This window comes from Chrysemys picta, chromosome 15, assembly GCF_011386835.1.
Source record: "Chrysemys picta bellii isolate R12L10 chromosome 15, ASM1138683v2, whole genome shotgun sequence".
In the NCBI taxonomy this organism is placed as follows: Eukaryota; Metazoa; Chordata; order Testudines; family Emydidae; genus Chrysemys; species Chrysemys picta.
Window position 1 is genome coordinate 28993553 of NC_088805.1, and position 22976 is coordinate 29016528.

The 22976-nt window shown below is 45.5% G+C and overlaps 1 protein-coding gene across 14 annotated transcripts in view; it reads left to right on the top strand.

The window, feature by feature from the left end:
* ACAD10 (acyl-CoA dehydrogenase family member 10) overlaps positions 1–22976 on the top strand; it is a 33744-nt gene that overhangs the window by 3837 nt on the left and 6931 nt on the right. For 4 of the 14 annotated variants that reach the window (XM_042852448.2, XM_042852446.2, XM_042852452.2 and 1 more), the window contains exons 3-15: positions 419–567; positions 1623–1817; positions 2381–2488; positions 4369–4527; positions 5285–5444; positions 8272–8413; positions 10317–10385; positions 11775–11956; positions 12875–13025; positions 14891–15036; positions 16398–16571; positions 18441–18829; positions 20077–20217. In XM_042852448.2, coding sequence (XP_042708382.2) covers positions 419–567; positions 1623–1817; positions 2381–2488; positions 4369–4527; positions 5285–5444; positions 8272–8413; positions 10317–10385; positions 11775–11956; positions 12875–13025; positions 14891–15036; positions 16398–16571; positions 18441–18829; positions 20077–20217 — 2165 coding nt within the window. The remainder of the gene's footprint in view (positions 1–418; positions 568–1622; positions 1818–2380; positions 2489–4368; positions 4528–5284; positions 5445–8271; positions 8414–10316; positions 10386–11774; positions 11957–12874; positions 13026–14890; positions 15037–16397; positions 16572–18440; positions 18830–20076; positions 20218–22976) is intronic. The other 10 variants (XM_065568777.1, XM_065568780.1, XM_065568779.1 and 7 more) reach the window with 4 other exon arrangements.

The following is a 22976-nucleotide window of genomic DNA, read 5'->3' on the forward strand; positions in this document are numbered from 1 at the left end:
AGGGTGCCATTGCTGTGGGGGGCCCCAGGGGCTGATGGCTAGCCCCTGCATTGGCTGCGGGGGCTAGCTACCCCCAGCCACCCGCTGCTCCGAGGCCCCGGGGACTGCTGCCCTGGCACTCCCTGGGGCCAGCCGCCTGGGGCCATCTGAGCAGCAGCTGGTGCAGCTGGCCCTGGGGCATTCCCTGGGACCATTGCTTGGGCATCCCTGGGGCCAGCTGCCCGGGGTCGCCTGAGCAGCAGCTGTTGCAGCTTGCCCCGGGACCACTGCTTCGGTGCTCCCTGGGGCCAGCCTGAGGTCCCAGAATCCGTGACTTCCGCAACCTCCGTGACAGAATCACAGCCTTCTCCACAGGGCTTTCCCATTCCTGACAACGTCGGTGTGCTGTCTCCTCACTCTGCTACCTTCCTTTATTTAGAATGGGAGGTGCGGCACCGTATTCCACCTGGCACTATCAAACAAGCCTTAATATCTGGAGGGGAGAACAGGCCCTGGATGAGGTACATGAGAGGGGAGCTGACATCAGCGGCGTTTTTGCAAGAATTTGGACAGCAGTGCTCTGAGATTGTAAGCCAAGCTCCCAGCTTTCCTGCTTGATTCTTGCTGACTCCTCACAGGAGAATGGGGTTTCGTGCAGATTCATCAAACTGTATAGAAATCAGAGAGCTAACAAAAGAGCATTTTTAAAAAGAGTCCTGTCTGTAGAAAGTTCTGCTGCTGCTTCCACTGTTGCTTCATGTATAGCACGGGCAGGTGTGGACTTTTCTGTCTGCAATGCAATTTCCTAAAGCATCTTCTCATGCATTTAAGAGACACAGCTGTCTACTCTATCTGCCTATCTAGATTTTTACACTGCAGTCATTATTCTGGTACTTCAGCAGAGGCTGCCTTAATCTGGTCCCCTCCCGTCTGCCTTCCTTGCTTCATAGCTTTTTTTCTTAGTTTTTCCACTTCCAGTGCCAAGAGAGCTATTGTAGATGTGTGATATCCACCTCTGATGAAGGGTTAGCAGGGAGAGAGGAGAAGCAGAGGCTCGTCAGCAAAGAGATCATATCCTTCCTTAGGCATCATCCAGGTGGCAGAGACTGAATTTTGCCGACAGTTCCTAGATCGACGTTTAATGGCTAGAAGCAACATGCTTGGTGGAGTGTCTGTAGTTTCAGTGGAACTTGCACCATGCTCCAGAAGCCAACATACTCAATCTGTCGTAAAGCAAGGCTCAGCTTTCCAACCAAGCCTTTGTCAAACAGATCAGTCTACAAAGAAGGCTCGTTTTTTGATTGATCAGTTGTAATGAATGGTTTTATTTGTGATCTGCCCTGATGCCGTGGTGGAAGCGCACTATAAATAAATAAGGGGTCTCTAGTTGTTTCTCTTCCCCAGCTTCATCCCTTTAATGCTTAACTCTTCATCTCCTTCCTTTGTAGAATTAGGAATCTAAGGAACTTTTATTTATTGTGTTTGAGCAGTTTAGCCAGAGAGCTAGGCTGACTGCCTCCTGTTACAGGAGGAAGTGGGGCAATAAGCTAAAATGATCAGCCAATCTCAGGCTATGCACAAAGTTTCACATTTTCTTCCATTTGCTGATGATGATCATTGTTGGGGTTTCTCTTGTTTCTTAGGCAAACTTCTCTGTTCCAGTGGACTCCTTTCTCTCTGATCTAACCAGTAGTCAGATGTCAAAACAGCTCCCCATTATGACTGAAGCTTTAGAGTGTATCCGGGCAGAAGGTCTTAAGACAGCTGTTCTAAGCAATAACTTCTACCTTCACAGTGGGGTGAGCTTTTTGCCCCTAGACCGAAACCAGTTTGACGTGGTAAGCCTGAACAGATTAAAAAATGCATTTATGTAGCTAGATTTATAAAAAGCATTCAGCAGAATTCTCTAAGTGCAGGTCCAAATTAAAGATAGTAGAACAGTAATAAATATACTGTGTGTTAGTATAACACATGGCGTGTCTTCAGCTGCATCTCCCTCCAGTGACTAGCCCATAGCAAGGGGTAGAGTGAGTTCTAGCCACCTGTGCATTTAGTGGATTCATTACAAAGTGGACCACAATTAGCTAGCGTATTACATGTCTAATAATGCCTGTAAAAGATTTAGAAGATGGAATGCTCTATATAAGTTATTATTAACAGTTCCAAAGCTCCATTCATCTGAAAGGGTCCCAGAGAGCACTTCACACACAGCCCCACTAAAATGCTGTCATATCTGGGGAAGTGGACAGCAGCCAGGCAAATAGCCATCTCAACAGTTGGAGAGAGGAGGGAAAATTTTGGCCAGGGACATAGGGACACGTCTTTGGTCTTATCAGAGGTTCAACTAAGCAAGCTGGTGCTGATTTAACAAGCTATTTATATATATATTTATTGTATTTAGTTATTTATTTTGGAATGCTGCCACCTTGGCCTCCAGAATCTAAGCTTAAATCTAGTTGGGAGAGCGTCTCGCTCTGCCATGGACTCATCAAGAGGGATCGATTTTAAAGTAAAGTATTTTGGCTGTCTTCGGTGAATGTTCTCTCTCCTGTGCTGTAAACGAACACAGATGCGAAGCGTGAGCAAGGAATGTGGACAGCATTGTGAAGTCTGAAACCTTTGATGTTCAGATGTTAAGTCTGTTCTATATGAAATGATTAACCTTTCCTCTACTGTTCAGTGGGTGGTAGAATATTCAGTCATTGAATGCTCCAGACACAATAGCTTCATCTTCAACTCTCAAATAGCTAGTTGTGTACATGTTCATTTAATAGATATGTTTAAAAAGAAAAAGCCCCAAAGTAAATATACATTTTACCTAAGTTCATAATCTTTTTTTTTGCTGATCGGTTATCTTAAATCTGGCTGAGTTTTCAGCACATTCGAAACTAGACAGGAAGCTGTATACTTCCAGTTTCCTTGCATTTGCTTTAGTCACCAGGTGTCCGTTCGTTTTGCATATTAAGTGTGGAACAGTCATGGCTGCACCTAGATTTAGAGACAATATCCGTTTATAGTCTGGACACAATTTAAGTTTTATATGACAAGATTTCACAAAATCTACCATGAGTAGAACTCTTTCTATGTATGTGTTGAATCCCAACTACAGTACATAAGGAGACCCAGACTGTGAAACTGACTTCATAAACAGGTAAGTATAGTGTCATGGGCCTGGCTGAGTGACGTGCAACACTGAAGCAAATAGCATAGGGGAAAAGGAAATCGAAACTGTCCAATTCTGTGGATTTCAGTCCTCTAGGATGTTGTTTTGTAAGGAAGGAATTTCTTTTTTTAAATCTTTTTTTTAACAATACACTTTTCCTATATATGCCAACTCCCATTTTTGCACTGACAGAACTCCAGAAGTTCACTCATAAGTTAGGCTTGTTTTATAGCCCTCACTGAAGGAAAAACAATTCAGACATGAAGAAAATCAGATCCATGTTTTTAAAAGTCATGGCTGTTTAACGTCATCTTGTTAACATCTGGATGTTAGATCATTTTCTATTCACCTTTCCTTGTATGTGCTTTACTAGAAAAACCAGTATCTATTAAGATAATATATTATAATAATAATAGAGGTATGTTTCTAAAGTGCCTTTCATCTCAAAGCATTCTAATAGCTGCATACCCTGGATATAGGACACGCCTAGCAGTGAAATATCATCCCCTCTGGAATGTGGTTGCTGTTTAACAACGCACAGCAAGATTGCGCAATAATTTAGGATGGGAAATGAAGGAAAATGTCTGTATCTTAGATAGTTCTCTTTTTAAAGTGCCCATCAATGTGGTATCTAAGCTAATATTGTATCCGGTTGTAAGTGCAGTATTTATGGAGACAGTATGTACTTCGTGAAATTGGAATTTGGACAGGACATTGGGGTTAACATCTCTACTGTTGTGAAAGTTGATTAGGGATTGCTGATGAGCATAACAGTCAAGACCTCAGTTTTGCGTTTCAGCTGCAAGATGACACCCCCAGCAGTTCAGCCCGCCTTTAGCACAATATCAAACTGTTGGTTTAGTACTGACTGGTGAAAGAGTGCCACCTATGGAGCCACCTGCACCATGAGTATTCCTTGAAGGCCTCCCATCCAAGTACTGACTTGACCGTGCTTGGCTTGGTTGATCTGACAAGATCACAGCTGAGGCAATATGTCTGCAGAACAATGATTCATCAGATTAGGTCATAGCCTCTCTACCAGGGCAGATCTCCCACTGTTTAGGCATGTGCAGCAGTCTCACGGTCCTGTGTTTCATTTATTGCACTGCGTGTCAGTCACACACTCATTCATACTTGTATCCTCCATGTCCAGAACTGTCCTGATATTCATGAACGAGAATTACAATGGCTTTGTGTATACCTGTCTCGATCGTATGTTGTCATAGGTAATTGAATCTTGCCGGGAAGGGATATGCAAACCAGACCCTCGTATCTATACGTTATGCTTGGAGCGCTTGGGTGTTCAGCCAAAGGAATCCATCTTTCTTGATGATATTGGGCAGAACTTGAAAGCAGCCGCCCAGCTTGGCATTAAGACAGTGAAGGTACAAAGTAGCACCCTCAGGGCTGCATGGGGACAGTTGTTTGTAGAACGTTTATTGTCTTAAATATTTTGGCTTGGTTTCTAAATCCAAATTCTGCATTTGATGTGAATGTGCTAGTATTTTCACACAACGGCATTAGATACAGATTGAACATGTCCATTGTCCTGTATGACACCAGTAACCACAGGGTTAACTGTGGATGCCAAGATTGCAGGGTTCCATGTCCAGCTCTGCCACCAACTCCCTGTGGGCCTTGGGCAAGTCACTCCTCCCTCCCTGTGCACCTCAGTTCTCCATCTGTTAAACAGCAGTAATGACATGTGCCAAACATGGGGTTGTGAGGCGTAATTAACTAGCCCTGTGGAAGCTAGATAAGCCTCATGTACATGTCACCTGGGGGTTGGCTAACTTCCAAACCATGGTGAGGAGGTGAAAGGGTAAGGATAAGACTCATTGGTGGACTGAGTTCTGACCTCCTTCTGCCTGTCCCACTGGGAACTCCCACTGTTATCCTAGCCTGTGCTTGCAATATGATCATCCTCTCCCCATTGGAATTGCTTCCCCTTTCTCCTAGGACAGAAACCAGGCAAAATGTAGGTGCTTAGATCAGGAGAGGGAAGGCAGTATTGGTGCTACCTTTGGTGTAGTGTTATGGCAGATGCTACAGAGCAGTCACAAGAATGCAGAACCCTGTCTTTGCCAAGAGATCAGAATCTTATTAGCTATTTATCATACAAATTTTTCTCGCCGGTATCAGGTTGATGACCCAGAAGCAGCTCTCAAAGAGTTAGAAACCTACTTGGGCTTCCCTTTGTGGGGATTTGTTCCACAAACTCGCTTAGTGAGACCAACAATGGAAATCCCAAAAGATCCCCTACAGAAGTACCTTGAAGAGGTCCTAGGTGGCCGGACAACAGGTATTTTATACTTTACAACTTTAAAGGTCACATATTCTGGGTCTGTTGGCTCTTTCCAGCATAAGACAAATAGATTTTAAAAAATATTAATAGTATCAACTACTGCAAAGCCACTCTCATGGTTTAGGTACCTTTCCAAGCTCTTTGTGAAATGCTAGGCTGGTTAAAACATTGTTATTGGTATTTACCTGGATAGTTAGAAGGAAAACCTACTTTGTGACTATGCTGAATTCGATGTCCGACGTACTGTCTGCCTGTACAGTGAGTATCTGTACTGTGTAGCATTGTGCTCTCTGACCAAAAGCTTCTAGATATTGCATCTTTCTTAAAAGGCATTTGTTGTTTATAGTGGTTCTTCTCCAACACTTGTAAAATTGGTAATAGCCAGTGAATGATACTCCCTGGCAGGAGGTCACTTCTCTGCCAGGGGATTCCAGCTGCTGCCTCAGGCACACAGGTATTACATTGCCATTTAGGACCACAATGTAAACACCCCATCATCTAGCAAGTCTGTAGTTTAATTTGGATTAGGTCAAGTTTTAAAGCAACGATGTCAGATTTCAAAGTCATGTTTCAATACAAGCAAGTACCATAGCTGGACTATTAATAACTACTAAGATTATTTAAAGAGAGAGAATTCAACACATCTAATTTCTTTTTCATTATTCGTGCTATTTGTTTACTTGCATACTTCGTTCTGCTTGGATAATAAAAATAGATCAGTTAACTTTGCTTTGGTTTCTAGTCAGTTTCATTTCTGTGTTTTCTTGCATTAGCACAGTTGTGCAACTTTTGGATGGCAAGCATTGCATGGGCAATGTTTAACTAAATAAAAAAAAAACTCCTTTAAATTTAGATTTAAAAACAAATCATGAAAATGTTTCTTTTGACATTAGGCTTGAAGAACTTTATATGTTGAATTTCTGCTGCTTGACAATATCCTTTTGAGTAGGGCTTGGAGGATCGGTTTACAGAAATCCAGAATCCCTAGCATTTGCATGTCTGAACCAAAGCTGATCTTTTTTTTATGCTCTGTATTGGTTTGGATTTTAAAAAGCAGTATTTTTAAAACCTTAAGATAGTCCCAATTCCTTGGATCTAGTGGTAACTGGTGCAAAACCAATATTCAGCTTTGCTTCTTCCTTCTGCCATTAGATTTCCAGAATCTCACCTCTATTTCAAGCCAGGAGAGGGCTGTATTATTAAAGAAATTGCACCATTGACTTAGACGCTATGCCCTTGTGGGTCACACTATGTATAATATGTAATATGCTGAATTAGTCAAACAAAGACGCCAGTGTTATGTAAATGATATTGAAGTGCATTTATATGGTATTCTGAAACATGACTGTCAAAGACTGCAGATCATATGTGCACAGTTTACAAGAAAAAAGGATGATTTTCTAACTGCAATCAGACCCAGCGATCAAAGTGCCAAACTGAGGTCTTTTCAGCTCATATATTATCACCCATAATAAAGATTTTGAAAATAGACATTAGTGAACAATTCTGCTGATGACGGAGATAGAAGAGAATCCCTCTTATGTGTCAGCTCTGCAGGAATAAAATTCAGTAAAAAATGATTTTCATCATTAAAATCAGCAGCTCTGACTCTCAAAATGCACAAGGAGCAGATCTGCTGAGCTAGAAGGGATCATTTTTACAGTCACTTTTCTAGCTGACTGTATTTTAAATTGGAGAAGAATTCATGCTGTCAGCAATTACTGCAGATGACCAGTTCAGACTGATCAGATGACGACCAATTAATAGTTGAAATACTAGGGGAGTATGTTAGTGAATTAAGGCTGGGAGCCAAATGTGCTGCCCAGTGAGAGGATCAAAGTTCACAAGCAAGCTCACACCTCTGTGCTGAGGAGCTGACCCTGTCTGTTCTGGGCCAGGAGGAGTGCAGAGCTATGTGGTCCTCACCCTCGTATCGCTAAAGACTGGGTCTGGAGTAGCCATAGAAATGTCTGATTGTCCCTTTTGGTGTCGGACTAGAGCTGGTACTACTAGAGATGGCTAGAGAGGAAGGGAGGGCTGAGACTGTAAGGGGAATATGGCTAAATGGAATGACAAAGTATGGAAATCCCTGAACAAGGGAACCTGCAAGGTGCAGAGCACTCGGTCCCCAATCCAGTAAGCTTGTGCTTAACTTTGAGCACGTGAGTAATCCTACTGCCTTCATTGAAACCATGCACCTACTCGAAGTTATTTATATGTGTGTGTTTTGCTGGATCAGGGCCAGTGTGCTCAGTACTTTTCAGGATAGCCCTTAGAGCAGGAATGGCACGTGAAAGGAGCCTCTAGCTTGCTTTGCTGGATACAAGGTAGAGGGCTTTAAGCCTCAAGCCAACAGCTGCATTCTGTACTAACTGCAGTTTCCAAATGGTCTTCAGATGTCGTCCCGCCCATTCAGAACTCAGTGCAGTGATCCAGTCTCCGGTGACAAAGGCCCAAATGACTGTAGTGAGCTCTACACTTTGCGGCCTTCAGCTCTTGTTAATGCAGAGTAATAGGTCCTTTCCCTTTCTCTGAGAAACAACCCGTGCCTAGAACTTCCTGATTGGGGAGCGGGGGAAGGAACACTGGGCAAAAAATACAGAGCAAAGGTCAAGCAGATTTCTTGCCATCCAAGAGTGATCATGGTCACTCAAAAGGGGCCCATACTGATTCCGTAACAAAGGGGCGGTGCTCAGCCTTCTGCTGATGCAAGTTGACAGTCTCTAGCTTTGTCCATTTTGGAGTAAAATAAAACATGGAAAAGAGATGAGAAATAATTTCAGTTCCTGTACTTTTCATTGATCATCCCTTTTCAAACCTTCAGGTCCTCTGATATTACGACAGTTCAGTCATGGACAATCGAACCCCACTTACTATATCAAGTTTGGGGATCGTCACTTAGTCCTGAGGAAGAAACCTCCTGGCAACCTACTTCCGACTGCTCATGCTGTGGAGAGGGAGTACAGGTGAAAAAGCACAGTGCGCTACTGAACCGCTCCCAATTCTGGCTGGCCAGCATAGGTGCTCTCTGATTATTGTAACACAATTCCAAATGTGCACATCCTGTACACAGTGCTGGTTTCCAGTCTCACCTTTTCTATTCCAAGCCCTGCTCCATGAGAGTAGCTGTCAGTAGGAAACTGGCAGACTTAGGACATATAAAGGCAAGAGATCCTTTTTTGTAGTATAAGTGACAGGCATATTCCTCTTAGCACATTTAAGGAAGTGCTGTTTGCGATTCAAGAGGTGACCTGGTTGAATCTGCGTTAATACTGCACCAGAGACGCAGCATAGCATTATGAGTTACTGTGCTGCCGGCATTGCCTCCTTTAGGATGATGCATAAAACTAGGGTTACCATATCTCAAAAATAAAAAAAGAGGACCCTCCACGGGCCCTGGCCCCGCCCATTCCCCCACCCCTAGCCCCGCCCCAACCCCGCCCCTTCCCACCCTAACTCCGCCCCTTCCTCCCTTCCACTCCCAGCCAGGGGGAAAGGGCTGCCCCAGTGATACCGGCTTCAGGGTTTGCCGGGCAGCCCCCAGACCCTGCGCCCCCAGCCGGCGCTTCCCCAGCGCAGCTGGAGCCCGGGAGGGGAAGCGCCCAGCCGGGGGCGCAGGGTCTGGAGGCTGCCCAGCAAACCGTGAAGCCGGTAGCGCTCGGGCTTTGGGCAGCCCCTATGCCTCCGGACCCTGCGCCCCCAGCCGGGCACTTCCCCTCCCGGGCTCCGGCGGCGCAGGGTCTGGAGGCACGGGGGCTGCCCAAAGCCGGTAGCGCTCGGGCAGCCCGGCTCTTAAACAGAGCCGAAGAGTCGGGGAGGAGCAGAGCTGCCATTTTCCCGGACATGTTCGGCTTTTTGGCAATTCCCCCTGGACAGGGGATTGAGTGCTGAAAAGCCGGACATGTCCGGGAAAAAGAGGACGTATGGTAACCCTACATAAAACTGAGCTCCTGCTGATTAGAGCTCTAAGAGTGAATATTGCAAGCGGTGGGGGGTGGTAGCCTCTTTGACTTAGAATGTGATTACCCTGGATGGAAGTAGACTGTCTTGTTAAACTCACGCTGCAGCTTCAGTAGGACACAAGATGCCTCCACTTTATGACGATTCTGTGGCTGTCTAGATTTCACAGTCATCATCAGGAATAGACCACAGGTCTCTCCCCACCCCTGCTTGAAGGAGAATCTCCTTTAGCCATAATAGTATTAAGACTTATAGCCTCTGGCCTCTAAAGGGTGACATACTTGGCAAGTCTGACATTCTGTCCAGCAGAGGGGCAGTGGCACATGTATACACTTAACAATTTAGACAGGGAATTGTAGTGTATGGGTTAGGTAATGTTGTGTGCTTTTAAACAGTCATGCTCCACCCCAGAGATGGCTGCATTTCAATGGGGGATGAAGTGATTCCTCTGTGTGTGTATGTTAAAATGCTTTGAGTTCCTGCTAGGTGAAAGGTGCTGTATACATGTAAGCCAGTAATAAAGTGGGGATGAATGCTAAATATTACATTAATAGCATGATTCCATTTCTGTATGTCCATCTAGCGCAGGGGTTCTCAAACTGGGAGTCGTGACCCCTCAGGTGGTCACAAGGTTATTATGTGGGGGGTCACGAGCTGTCAGCCTTCACCTCCAGCATTTAATAGTGTTAAATATAAAAATAGTGTTTTTAATTTATAAAGGGGGGGTCACACTCAGAGGCTTGCTGTGTGAAAGGAGTCACCAGTACAAAAGTTTGGGAGCCCCTGATCTAGCATGTTACCTTCGTATTTAAAAGACAGCACCTTTTTTAACATCACCAATACGGCAGGCAAAAAACGATCAATTCTTTCTCTCCTGACAAAGTCTCTCCGGGTTGCTTGTCCTGGCAGGGTATTGAAGGCTCTTGCTGAGGCCGGAGTTCCTGTTCCTAAAGTGCTTGCACTCTGTGAAGATTCAAGGTGATTTTTTTTCCAATTTTCATCAAAAGTAAGTGACAGTTGTAGCCAGAAACTTCCACTCCCAGTTTATAGCAGAGCAGAGAAGGAGGCCGCTGTCAGACTCAAAGGTGACAGAAGCTGTAGAAAAACCCAGTTAGACAGATAGAACTGTTCAGGTGGAAAGGTGCAGTAACTTCAGTGACTGTCAGACCTGTGAAGAAGTGTTGAAATCAACCCAGGAGGAAGGAGCCCTGTCTTGGCTGTCTGTGGAAGAGATGTGTAAAAGGCACAGTGTGTGTGGCCAGTGGAGAATGTTTGGTCTTACTGCAGATATGCTGAAATATTGGGCATTTGTGTTTTGGATGGTCCTGGCTGATTGTGGCCTCTAATGATCTCCTGGCACTTTTTGCAAAAATAATGGTGTTAACCTAGGTGTTCTGACCAAATTTCCACTCAGATAATTCCATTCTGCCTACCAGTTGGGTATATGAATTTTGTTTCCCACTCTAAACTATTCTATAGCATTGCTAGGTGCAGTTAAACAGCTGCCATGATCTACCCCAGAAGTTGCTGTAATTCAGGGTGGATGACGCTTCACCTATGTGTCCCTTGTCCATACCTCACAAAGGGCTTTTGTGGCTTAACTAATAACTATTGTGAAGCACTTTGAATTCTCCAGATGAAAGAGGCTGTAGAAGTGCAAAGCACCATAACATATTATTCAGCTTGTTTTGGGTGTGTCTTTAGTATTTTATTTTTGCAATTAATTAAAATCGCTCTTATGCTCTGAAAAGAGACTGCAAAAATGGCATAATGGCACTCCCTGTATGGTTCTAGATCAAATATGCTCAAGTTCCAAGTAACAAGATGATTTTTCTACCTGCCGGCCCTGCAAACTCACCCTGAGAGCTAAATCTGAGTTCTTTCTGGCTTTTGCATCATCATCAGCAGCAGTAACTGAAACTTGGTGAACAATTCTTACAGGCTTTTGCATGAGAAGGAATAGAATCCATCTCCCTCTCCCATTGCTGTGCTGATTGTACAAGACTAATAGGTATAAACAGTAGCACAAACTGGCCCCTGATCCTAAAGTCAGCCCCTCTGTTGAGAAAGGCATTATTTTTACATAATCGTGTTTCTAACCTTAACTGCACTTTTGTTTTGTACTGATATTTACAGCAGATGGTTATAATGGTTAACTGGGTTCTGTCGTTATTTATTATTAGAACTATTCTGATTTTTGTTCGTTAGGCATAAACGCTGCGCTCAGCACAGAACAAACCCTAGAATTAAAGAGCATGTTCAGACTTGGCAATAACTTCTCTACCCTGACGCAATAGATGCAGGAATATTCGACTCATCTCTGAGGCCTGTCACTGAAAGACGGTTGTTTCAATTCTGTCATTTTAGTATCATTGGCACCCCATTCTACCTGATGGAATACTGCACCGGCCACATCTACAAGGACCACTCTCTTCCTGGCCTAGACCCTGGCCAGCGGAGGGCTATTTACACGGTTATGAACAAAGTCCTCTGTAAAATCCATAGAGTAGACCTCAAAGCGGCTGGACTGGAGGATTATGGGAAGCATGGTGAGAAGGAAATCTGCTGTCATGCTCTTCCTATGTGTTAGTTTTTAAAGGGGTATGGTCACATAAGGCCAAATCCTTAGGGCAATGGTGGGGAAGGGGAGCTGTCCAGCAGCATGACAGATCCTCAGGCCAGTCAAGGGTGCATGGAACAGCTGCTTGGGATCCTCCAGGAGTCAGTGGTTTTTGGAATTAGTTTCCAGAGCTTCCTCCCATTGGCTCTGCCTGCCAATCATTTGTTTGCTATCATAATGACTGGGCTCCCTCAGATCCTGCCCCCAGAGGTTCAACAGTACCCCCTGCAGAGCCGCCTCCGGGGGCAAAGGGCTCCTGCTGAACAGCTGTGCCAGGATTTGGCCTTTGTTGGAATTATATTTTTTGTTTAGGACCCCAGTTATTTGTAACCAGTTGGAATAGCTAAGCCATTCCCCTGCCAGGAACCGATACAGTGCCCAGATAGAGAACATACTGGGTTCTTAACCCAAACCACAGGAGTTGCAGTATTACAGGAGGAGACTCCCTTCTTGAGGCAGCAACAAAACATGACTTGGGTGACCATCTTGCCGTAAGCCAGCCACTATGCGTGATGCTCTACCTATCCTGCTCCTTAAAGCTGCCAAGTGTAAAAAAGGTGACGGATATTTCTGCTTCACCAGACTTACAGGACCAAAGGCAGCCTGAGCAGAAGCAGGCAAATCTCCTGGGCTGCTGGGAGTTCTGCCCAAATATTCTGGGGCTGCTTGTGGCCCATGGCTGCAGCAAAACGCTCTCTTGGAGAAGTGTACATTTGTCTGGTTGGACGGAGACTGGCTTTGTTTTTGGCTGTTAGACTGTTTCCAGATGCAGCTCTTCTGTGGTTATTTTCAAAGGCCTCCTTGTATTTGGAACTATACCCCAGAGACTTAATTCCCTTGGCTTTAGGTAACTATGTTCAACGGCAAGTTCAAACCTGGACGAAGCAGTATCGAGCCACAGAAACCCACGCTATTCCTGCCATGGAGAGACTCATTGAGTGGCTCCCGTTGCATCTCCCAGGGAACCAGAAGACCACAGTTGTGCATGGAGATTTCAGGTACTAGCTGTCTGCCGGCACCCATTTGGAAAAGGCACTATGTGTTACCTAGGGAGGAAGAAAGGGGGATCTCCGAGAACCCCCCAGCACTATGTTCCAAAGCTATTTGAAAAGGAAGCTGCATCACTGCTCTGTTCAGCACCCTGGGAGCTCACAAGAGGTACATGCAGCATTTCACTCCCCATTTCATCTGCCTAGTGCATTTGTAGCCATTTAAACCAGTGGCACTTGGGGGCAGAGGAGTTTAATCTAGTAGTTGGAGTAGGGAACTAGAAGTCAGCACGCCTGGGTTCTAGTCCCAGCTTTGCTTTTGGAGCAGCAGTTTGGATTCTCTTTCGGGCACAGCCACTGCAAAGCGGCACCATTGCTGATCTCAGCTGAATTGAGACATAACCTGGGGGATTATACGATATTTTCTGCCTCGCTCTTAGCAGTCAGAGAAGGAACCTTGCGACGTGAAGTTTAAAGTAGTGAGAGTTTAACTAGATCCGTGGTTTTGACGGAGCCCTGCTTGACTGTGGCATTAGCTCACCTGCTGCCAGTATTACAAAGGAGGTCACCCTTCAGTAATACGATGGCTGCACATGGGGAGGTCAACATGCTGACTGGTGAGAACTACTTTTATCATGAGCTAAAAAATTTGCCTGGAGCAAGAACTGCATTTGTCTCCTTATGGTGGTAGGCTGGCTTGCAGATCTGTGCCCCGCTGCGGTCTGTTGGAGCATGACACAGCTACCTCTCTGTAACACTTCAATCTACTGGCTGAACTATTATTATTATTTATTATTTGTATTACTGTAGTGCCTAGGAGAACCCCATTGTGCTCGACTCTGTACAAACTCAGAACAAAGTGTGGGTCCCTGTCCCAAAGACCTTACAATCCAAATATAGGAGCTGCTCCTCTAACCTGTAGAAATTAGAGCGGGAAAGGACCTGTTATCTCCCATGTAGTCTGTGCCCTGGGAGCCAGGGCAGGATCGGCCCCTATAAATCATTTCTAGTTCTCAGTGCCTGGGAAGTGGCATGCAGTCTATAAATAAATAATAAGCAATGACCTGACTGCTCTGCTCCCACCTTTCCCCTCAAGGAGAGTAAACTAATCTGTCTCACTCTCCCCCGTCTTAATATCATCCCATTGTGCCTAATTATACCTCTCGGATGTTCCCGTCCCGCCTTGCAGACAGCTCTCATTCACTTGCCTTGCAAGGACCTGGGTTAGGGGAGCTCCTGGCCCTTCCTTTGCATTTCTGATGCTGCATGGTGGATCCATATGGCGGATCACTAACTCATCCAGACATAAAGCATTACAGTTTCCTTCACCGATAAAACTCCTATGTGTGAGTGGAGTGAGTGGGTTCTTTGCATCTCAGCAGGAGCCTTTCACACCCCATTATCACAGCCAACCTCTGTGAAAACTCTTGGAAGCCTCTAGTCTACACCACACAAAAAGTCAGCAGAAAACAGTTTGGAATCTTGAATCACTAACAAATTATAAGTGTTGGCTTAAAATGACCAATAAATCCATTTTGAAATTGACCTGAAGTCTGTCATTTTCCAGTTGGCACATGCCATAGTTTCTGTTAGTGATCTGACATCCTAAACTGTCTTTAAACCATGTCAGTTCACAATTAACCAGCCAGAAGGTTGAACAACTTAAGCCTCTTCTGTCCATCACTTCCCAGAGCTGAGCTCTCTGCTTCCACAGCCCTCCCAAAGGAGCTAGTGATATGGAATCAATCCCCCAACTAGCACAGAGTTCCAGGTCACTTGTTTAACTGAAACTAAACGATTGTCAGGAATGCTTCTCCGTCTGTGAGTGTTTTTTCTCTTAGGACTTCTCTAAACCCTTCCCCTTTCTGATCCAGGCTGGATAACCTGATTTTTCATCCAGAGGGGCCAGAAGTCCTTGCTGTCCTCGACTGGGAACTTTCTACCTTAGGAGATCCCATCTCTGATGTGGCGTACAACTGCATGGCCCACTATGTGCCTTCTCACTTTGATATGTTGAAAGGTACAGTGTGTCCTCTTGGGGAAGGCACACATTGCTTCCTATTTTGAACGTTTTACAAATAAAGAGCTGGGAAACATTGGTTAGAAACTGTCAGGACTGTTGTGAAGGGTGCTCAGCTGGGACAAGGGCTCCCTTTCTTATCTCATCCCATCACCACCTCTACCTTTTCTCACCTCCCTAAAGAATCCTCTTCTCTCCTTGGTGTTGCCATCTTCAGATATATGTAGTTGATTCTTGTGTCCAATTGCTTAGCCTCCCTGAAAATATTTAGCCCTTCTAATCTTCTCAGGACTCAATCCCTCCAGCCCCCTAACTTTTTTTGTTACTGTCCTTTGAACTTCCTCCTGTTTGTCAATATCCTTTTACTATGAAGGTGCCCAGAAGTGAACATGGTGTTCCTGTCATTGTTCTGGTTGTGGAACCATTGAGAGAGCAACTGTCACCACTCAGCTTTGTGATGTGATGTCTCTGTGTATTTAGCCCCAAAGCAACATAGGACTAGAAAATACAGGTGTTGGGGCCAGTGGCATGGAGGGTTTGAGGAAAACCTTGGTTTGCAGATTGTAAATGCCACTTAAAATAAAAAAGGTTTTGATTTCCCCTCTTCCCCCCCCCCTCGCTGCCCTGTCTTTATCAAAACCAAAGTCATTTTAAAACTCTGGAAGTCATTTTCTGCAGAAATGGATTGAAGCAAATATCTTTTCTTTCAGGCTGAAATTCTATGAGCCACGCTTCAGACCGAAAGGATTTTTGTCCCATTTATAAACTCCATGAAATTAGAGGCTTATAAAAAATAGTGGCACCAGTAGTGGTATTGCAAAGCCAGAGCTTAGAAAGATGAGAAATTTACTGCTGCGTCAAGTAGGAAGAAGATTAACAGGGGAAAAATGGCCCGATTAAATTCAAAACTGCCCAGGACACATTCAGAATAGTTAGTGATTAGTGCAGGAAGTTCTGTTTGTACTCAGATTCAGTAGAAACCACCATGATGGGCAGTGGTTTTGTTCTTTTATAAGAAGGGTGGTTTGGGATAAAGATATTGCAATCACATGCTGCCTGCCTCAGTAAAGGCCAAATTCCTATAGAGACTTGTCAGTCTTCTGCTGCTGATGTAAATTCAAGTATCTGTTAGAGACAGAGGGTCATTTCACTTCATTTTCTCTTAGTCCTGAGCCTCTCCGAAGCTAATTTGTCCCTGGTTATAGGTGGGCTTACGATTCAGACACACCAGAGTTTGGACCTGAGAGCTTTATCCACTGAGCATGTGTGCCAGTCATGAAACTAACCGAATCCGTAGAACTGTCTGACTCTCTTTGAGAACACCACCTGCCTAGTCATTGTTATGCCGGATTCTCTTTCAGGTTTGAAGGGCTGTGATGTAACGCAGTTGGGAATTCCCACAGCAGAGGAGTATTTTCAGATGTATTGTGAGCACATGGGAATTCCACCCATTGAGAACTGGAATTTCTACATGGCCTTTTCCTTTTTCAGAGTGGCCGCCATCTTGCAGGGTGTGTACAAACGCTCGCTCACAGGTGAGAAAATGAAGCCAGCCCCTGAATGTTCAATTGAGGCCACATGTATTAGGATGGAGGCTTATCTATCCTCTATATGCTGCACACACACACGGTCCACCCACAACCACACTGAAGAGATGTCAGTGCTGTACCAGTGTTTAACCACTAGCAGGGAAGTGACTTCAGTTACAAATGTCTGTACAGTAGCTTGTGTAGCAGTATTGCACCTCTGGAGGGCATCATAACTATACATTTTGAGCGGCTCTGAAGTTCCGGCCAGTAGAAGGCAATAGTGACTTACACAGTGTGGTAGGATCGAGGGACAAATGCCCGGCTCTTTGAGCTCTGGTCAAGTGAAAAATTCTCTAAGTTTTTCTAGAAGGGCTAAGATGGCTTGTGGCTGCAGCACGAAGCTGGACATTAGGAGATCTGGGTTCGAGTCCCAGCTCAGCGTCCGAATCTCTTTGTGATGACGGGCAAGTCGCTCAGGGGTACGTTTACAGTCAGACTGAGCACTGCCCCCACTTTTTATAGACAAAGTCCGTGCCCATAGAGCCTACACCTGTAAAAAGAATATAATTGGAGGGGCACACACTCGGATTTGGCACTCAGTCTGTGAGGCGGTGTTCCTTTGGGATTTGCCTTGATGATGATACTCTGATTGGCACTTGCATTTCAGTTTCAGGCCCCAAAGGTGCCATCCTGAAAATGTACCCTTCCCCTTCCTCGGAGGAGTGATGGGGGACTTCATTCCTTAATGTTTGTGAGGTGTGGGAGAGGGGCAAAGGGTTATTATTCAAAGAGAAATAGTTAAGGGCTCACAACAATTACAGAACAAATCCTCCCTTGCATAGGCCTTGGGAGGCTTTGGCATGGAGGCTAGTTGGAATGCCAAGCAGCGCTGCATTCGCTCAGACAGCCATCTGTAATAAAGGAGTGGTTTCTGCAAACAAACACAGAGATGGCAAGAACAATGTGTTTTACTAGCTGTTGCTTTTTGCTGCATTGCAAGGTCTGATGTGGTTACTGGGCGGGGCTGCTGTAGGTGAGCACTAGTATCTGCCTGATTGCTGCCCTCTACCCCAGAGCTGGCCACTTTTCAGCCGGGCTGCATGTATATTGTGAAGGGCTTTGGGAGCAATATTAACCATACCCAGCACCTGGCCTGCTTTTATCACATGCCAAGTCGAAGACCAGGAAACGCAGCTCAAAGTCTGACCTGCTGTGCCTTGGAGGAAAGGAGGTGGGGTGACTGCTATTGCAGATGATGGATCTTTGAACAAGAGGAGAAATTTTTGATGGCTTTGCATGAGATCACAGAAGCAAAGCCCAGGCCGTTGGTACATATGCGAAAAGCTTGGTACCAGTACTTGGTACTCTTGCTGGTTCACTAGCACAAGGAAACCATGGAATGGGATGGGATGGGATGGACGTGATTAAAAATAATGTGCAGCCAAGTCTGTTAAGCTGAGAGAGGAATCCGTAATCACCCTGGGCCCTATATAGTGTTCTTTCCCCCTTCACTGCAGCACAATGCGTCCCTCTGCCTGGGCTCAGCTCTTCCCACTGCTGTAGAATGTGTCCCTTGCTTTGCTCATTGCAGACTCATCCACTGGGGTATTCAGGGCTGACTCTGGGCACTTTGTCCTCCCAAGCTGGGGCGGCTCAAACTTTAACCTACTAGGGACTCTGTTGGCAACTTGCCAGGGTGCTGATAGACTTGGTGTTTAATCAGAGAAACTGTGACATCGTTGTCATATCCCTTATAAAATAATCCTGCATCCTGCAGCGCCAGCGCTGAGTGCTAGTGTGTGCTGGTGTTTTGGACCTTTGTCATGCGGACTCTCTAAGCAGATGGTGATTATTGATCACTTCCATTTCACGCAGGTCAAGCAAGTTCAGCTACAGCTGAAAGTGGCGGAAAGCAGGTGGAGCTCATGGCCAACTTAGCGTGGGACTTTGCTACAAAAGAAGGATTTCGAGTGTTTAAAGAATGTCCAGCTGCAAAACCTTTCGCAAGACCTTACAGTACCTGGACCAGGAATGGGGCATTCTCCAGGAGAAACTATGTCACCGTGGCACCTTCCTCACCAGCTCACACTTCCAAAGCTCATCTTATTCTTTCTCCTGACGGCCTTCCCGGGAGAGCCCAGGATCTTTACGGCAAGCTGAGGAGATTCATGGAAATCCATGTCTATCCTGCTGAGCAGGTTCTGAGAGATCATCAGGTTTCACAGTCTAGATGGACTCCACATCCTCTTATAGAAGAGCTGAAGGTAAGTCATACGTCTGCGTAAAGTAACAATGCCTCCAAGCCTGGGTCTGTAAGATGGCACATTGACTGCAAAGCTCAGTGCCCAGGACACCTCTGAGCCAGAGCTGTGCACTCTCGTATCTGCTCCTGAGCAAATCACGTATCTGCTCCTGTCCTGTATCAACTCCACAGCTCCAATACAGTAAGAGGGGGGAGCTGGAGTCTCATCTGGCTTGCACACCATCAGCTCAATTCTGACTGCAGAATTTTTATTATGGGTGGCAGTGACTTAAGTGGGGAACCAGCTTGACTCCCAGAGCCTAGGGAAAGTTTACAGGGCTGGGAATGAAGTCATGGAGGGAGGCAGTAAATACAGAGCCCACATCATCATGTAAACTGACTGACTACAGTTGCATTTTTCAGGGAAACATTTGTCCTGGGCATCTTCTGGTAGGTGTAGCCCCTCTAGTGTGTCTCCCATCTCGTGGATACGAGCCAGCCCCAACTTCTGCCCAAGTTGTCTGGGCTGCATTAGCTCAGTGACTTGCTCACTCAAAATCCTGTCTTGTGTATTAACCTGCCCGTGTCCCAACACAGTTCCTGACCTAACGGGCGCGGTCTTCCATTACATGTCACGCTGGCTGTCTCTTGAATTTGATCTCTGGAGCTGTGGAAGGAGGATTGAGGGAGGGACTTCTACAAGTACAGTGCAACTGTGATCTTCATTTTTATACAAGAGGGCCTGGGCATTAGGAGATTTGTCCTTGGGGCCTGAGTCTGATCTCACACCGCTATGTCCCCATTGACTTTAAAGGACTTACTCCTGATTTACACTGCTGTAATCAAGCTCTTCAGGTCCAAGAGCCAGAATCAAGCTCTTCAGATCCAAATCATTCTCCAGTCCAAAGCCATCTCTCTACTATCACTCTAGCATTTGTCCCTCTTATAGGCTGCAAGTGATGTTTCCATAGACCCACTGGACTAAACTCACCCCTGGTGTAACACCATTGACTTCAATAGGCCAACCCCAAGCTGAGTCTGACGCACTGTCTGTCTTTAGCTCGTTTCTTCCCCACAGCTTTGGGTGTTTGTCTGTTGATGAGCGGGAAAGGCAGAATTCAGGCCTCAGCTCTGCTCAGCAGATCCCAGCCTTGTCGGGTTGTCCTTCCCGCAGCCATGCCCGTTGGGGGTCTCTATGGGCAGGGAACTGGCCCCTTACACCTGAGAACAGAATTGGGCCCGAAGTCTCATGCTGTTCCATTCTTTAAGGACAAGGCAAAGGCTGAAGGACTGTGGAACCTTTTCTTACCTGTGGAGAATGATCCAGAAGTGAAATATGGAGCAGGCCTCACAAACCAAGAGTTTTCCCATTTGTGTGAGCTCATGGGAACATCACTGTTTGCACCTGAGGTACCTGCTTTAAGCCTTTACTAAGTCATCTGGGTGGCGGAGGGGAAACACGCAGGCTGGGTAAGGGATTCTTAGCTAGCCCTCCGTTGCTGGAATTATCACCTGCCCTACTAGTGCCCCCTGCACACATTTCCTCCCTCCCCTCCCAATTGCTCCTACCTCGGCACCTGGCTGCTTTGAACCTGACTGGTAATGCTGCTTTTGCAGTGTGTAGTTGTGCTATTTGGGGAGGGCCAGTGCTGGCCAGAATGTGGCCCGTTGTGCGCTATGCTAGTCAGCCCAGCACCAGCCCCTGATGGAACCACGTGTGTGGGTTTTCAGTATAGCCTGGAGCCATTCTAGCCAGGCTCCTACAAAGGGTTTCACCCTGCCCTGCATTGCCTGGGGTGTGGTGAGGAGCCTTTTCCCTGCTCCAGTGCACCCAGGCAGCAACAGGGGAGGATCTCACCAAATACTTAAGGGAGAGTTGTCTGCAGCACACATCGCACCCAAGGGGGTTGCCAGTAAGTGTGCAGTCCTTCGATTTGTGTGTTCCCACTTAGTACTTCAAAAGATAAGAAATAAAACCAGCTGAATTTTAAGGTTCGAGCCTCCGGGGCAGTTGCAGATCATTTAATTGAGTGGAGGAGCGTGAATGACACAATGGGTGATTAAAATTAAAAACTTTATTTATAGTTATTTAAAGCCAACAGGCCTTACACTTAACCACGCTCTGCACTGGCCCTCGCATTCTAGGATGGAATGATGAAGCCAAGGTGATCAGTCCCTGGCGGGAAGAATGGGGTTAACCCTTTCTCTAAGAGTATCTGGATAGTGGATGGGCACACCTATCTGACAGCAGCTCACTACCCTTTTTATAATCAGTGATAATAATGGCCCTTAAATAATAATCCACCTTGTTACTATAATTAAAGATTTTCTACTTTCTCACTGACTGTTTAACATTAGGCATCATCTCAATTAACGTGTGTAAATGCCAAATCAATCACTATAAATCAGATTTCAGAGTAGCATTTGTGGCACCTTAGAGACTAACAAGAAGTGGGCTGTAGTCCACGAAAGCTTATGCTCTAATAAATTTGTTAGTCTCTAAGGTGCCACAAGTACTCCTGTTCTTCTTTTTACTATAAATCAGGGGTCTCAAACTCAATTTACCTTAGGGCCAGTTCCAGTCCTCAAATCCTCCCAGTGGGCCAATAATGTCACTGAAGATGGTGTTCAGAATTGTATTTGTATATTGTATTTTTTATTTTGAATTTCTTAGAAATAATAAAACTGTCATACAACTTGATAGGTTACAAAGTAACAGCACATCTACCAATGTGGTATATGCCATCATGTGCCAGCAATGCCGCTCTGCCATGTACATTGGCCAAACTGGACAGTCTCTACGCAAAAGAATAAATGGACACAAATCTGACATCAGGAATCCTAACATTCAAAAACCAGTGGGAGAACACTTCAACCTCTCTAATCACTCAGTGACAGACTTGAAGGTGTCAGTTTTGCAACAAAAAAACTTCAAAAACAGACTCTAAAGAGAGACTGCTGAACTCAAATTAGACACAACTAATTTAGGCCTAAACAGAGACTGGGAATGGTTGGGGGTCATTACACTAATTGAATTCCCCCCCCCCCCATGTTAAGTTCTCCTCACACCTTCTATGGGTCATCTTGATTATCACTTCAAAGGTTTTTCTTCTGCTGCTACTGATAGCTCATCTCAATTCATTGGCCTCTTACAATTGGTATGCGTACTTCCACCTTTTCATGTTCTCTGTATGTATAAATATCTTCTGTCTGTGTTCCACTCTATGCATCTGAAGAAGTGGGATGTAGCCCACGAAAGCTTATGCTGAAATAAATTTGTTAGTCTCTAAGGTGCCACAAGTACTCCTGTTCTTTATACAACTTGATACAATTCTTCGCCTGCCCGAGAGTTTCTAGTGTTTGCCAGATACCTGGCAACGCTTCAGTTCTGTCAGTTTGTTGATGTTTGGCCTCAGTGACTGAGCAGTGGAAACCTTCAGGATTGCAGCCAGGTGTGCATCAGAGAGTTGTGTTCGGTATTTTGACTTGTTTATTTCAGAGTAGCAGCCGTGTTAGTCTGTATCCGCAAAAAGAACAGGAGTACTTGTGGCACCTTAGAGACTAACAAATTTATTAGAGCATAAGCTTTCGTGGACTACAGCCCACTTCTTCGGATGACTTGTTTATGTTCATTGTGGAAAAAAGTGACACCGCCTCCATGGCTGACTCTGCCCAGCAACTAATGATGCTGCCTCCATGGCTGACTCTGCCCGGTGACTAGTGATGGTATCTCTATCCCTCTCTCCCAGCCAATGGGAGCTGTGGGGGGCGGCACCTGTAGCAGACAGAGCTGCAGTGTGGCTACATGGGTCTCTCCTCCGCGGGCTGCAGTGGGGAGGTTCTCAGGCCGCAGATGGCCCGTGGGCCGGGAGCTTGAGACCCCTGCTATAGAGAGCGCATTTTTCAAAACATTAACATTTGATGTAAAACACTTGTAAAAACCAGTTAGGATCAAACTGTGTTTACAACATGACCTGGGGTTCTGCCGTAACTCATCTCTAACTGGCTTCTGAATTGGCTCCCTTCACTTCACTCGTATTTGACTTGGTGATTGTCAAGCCATTTTTAGGAAATAGATTTTTGGGTCCACTTACATTTCTATGTACCATAAGAACATATCATCTGTATAGCTACAGTGTGCGCTAGCCCCAGGTGCATGCTGCTCCCCC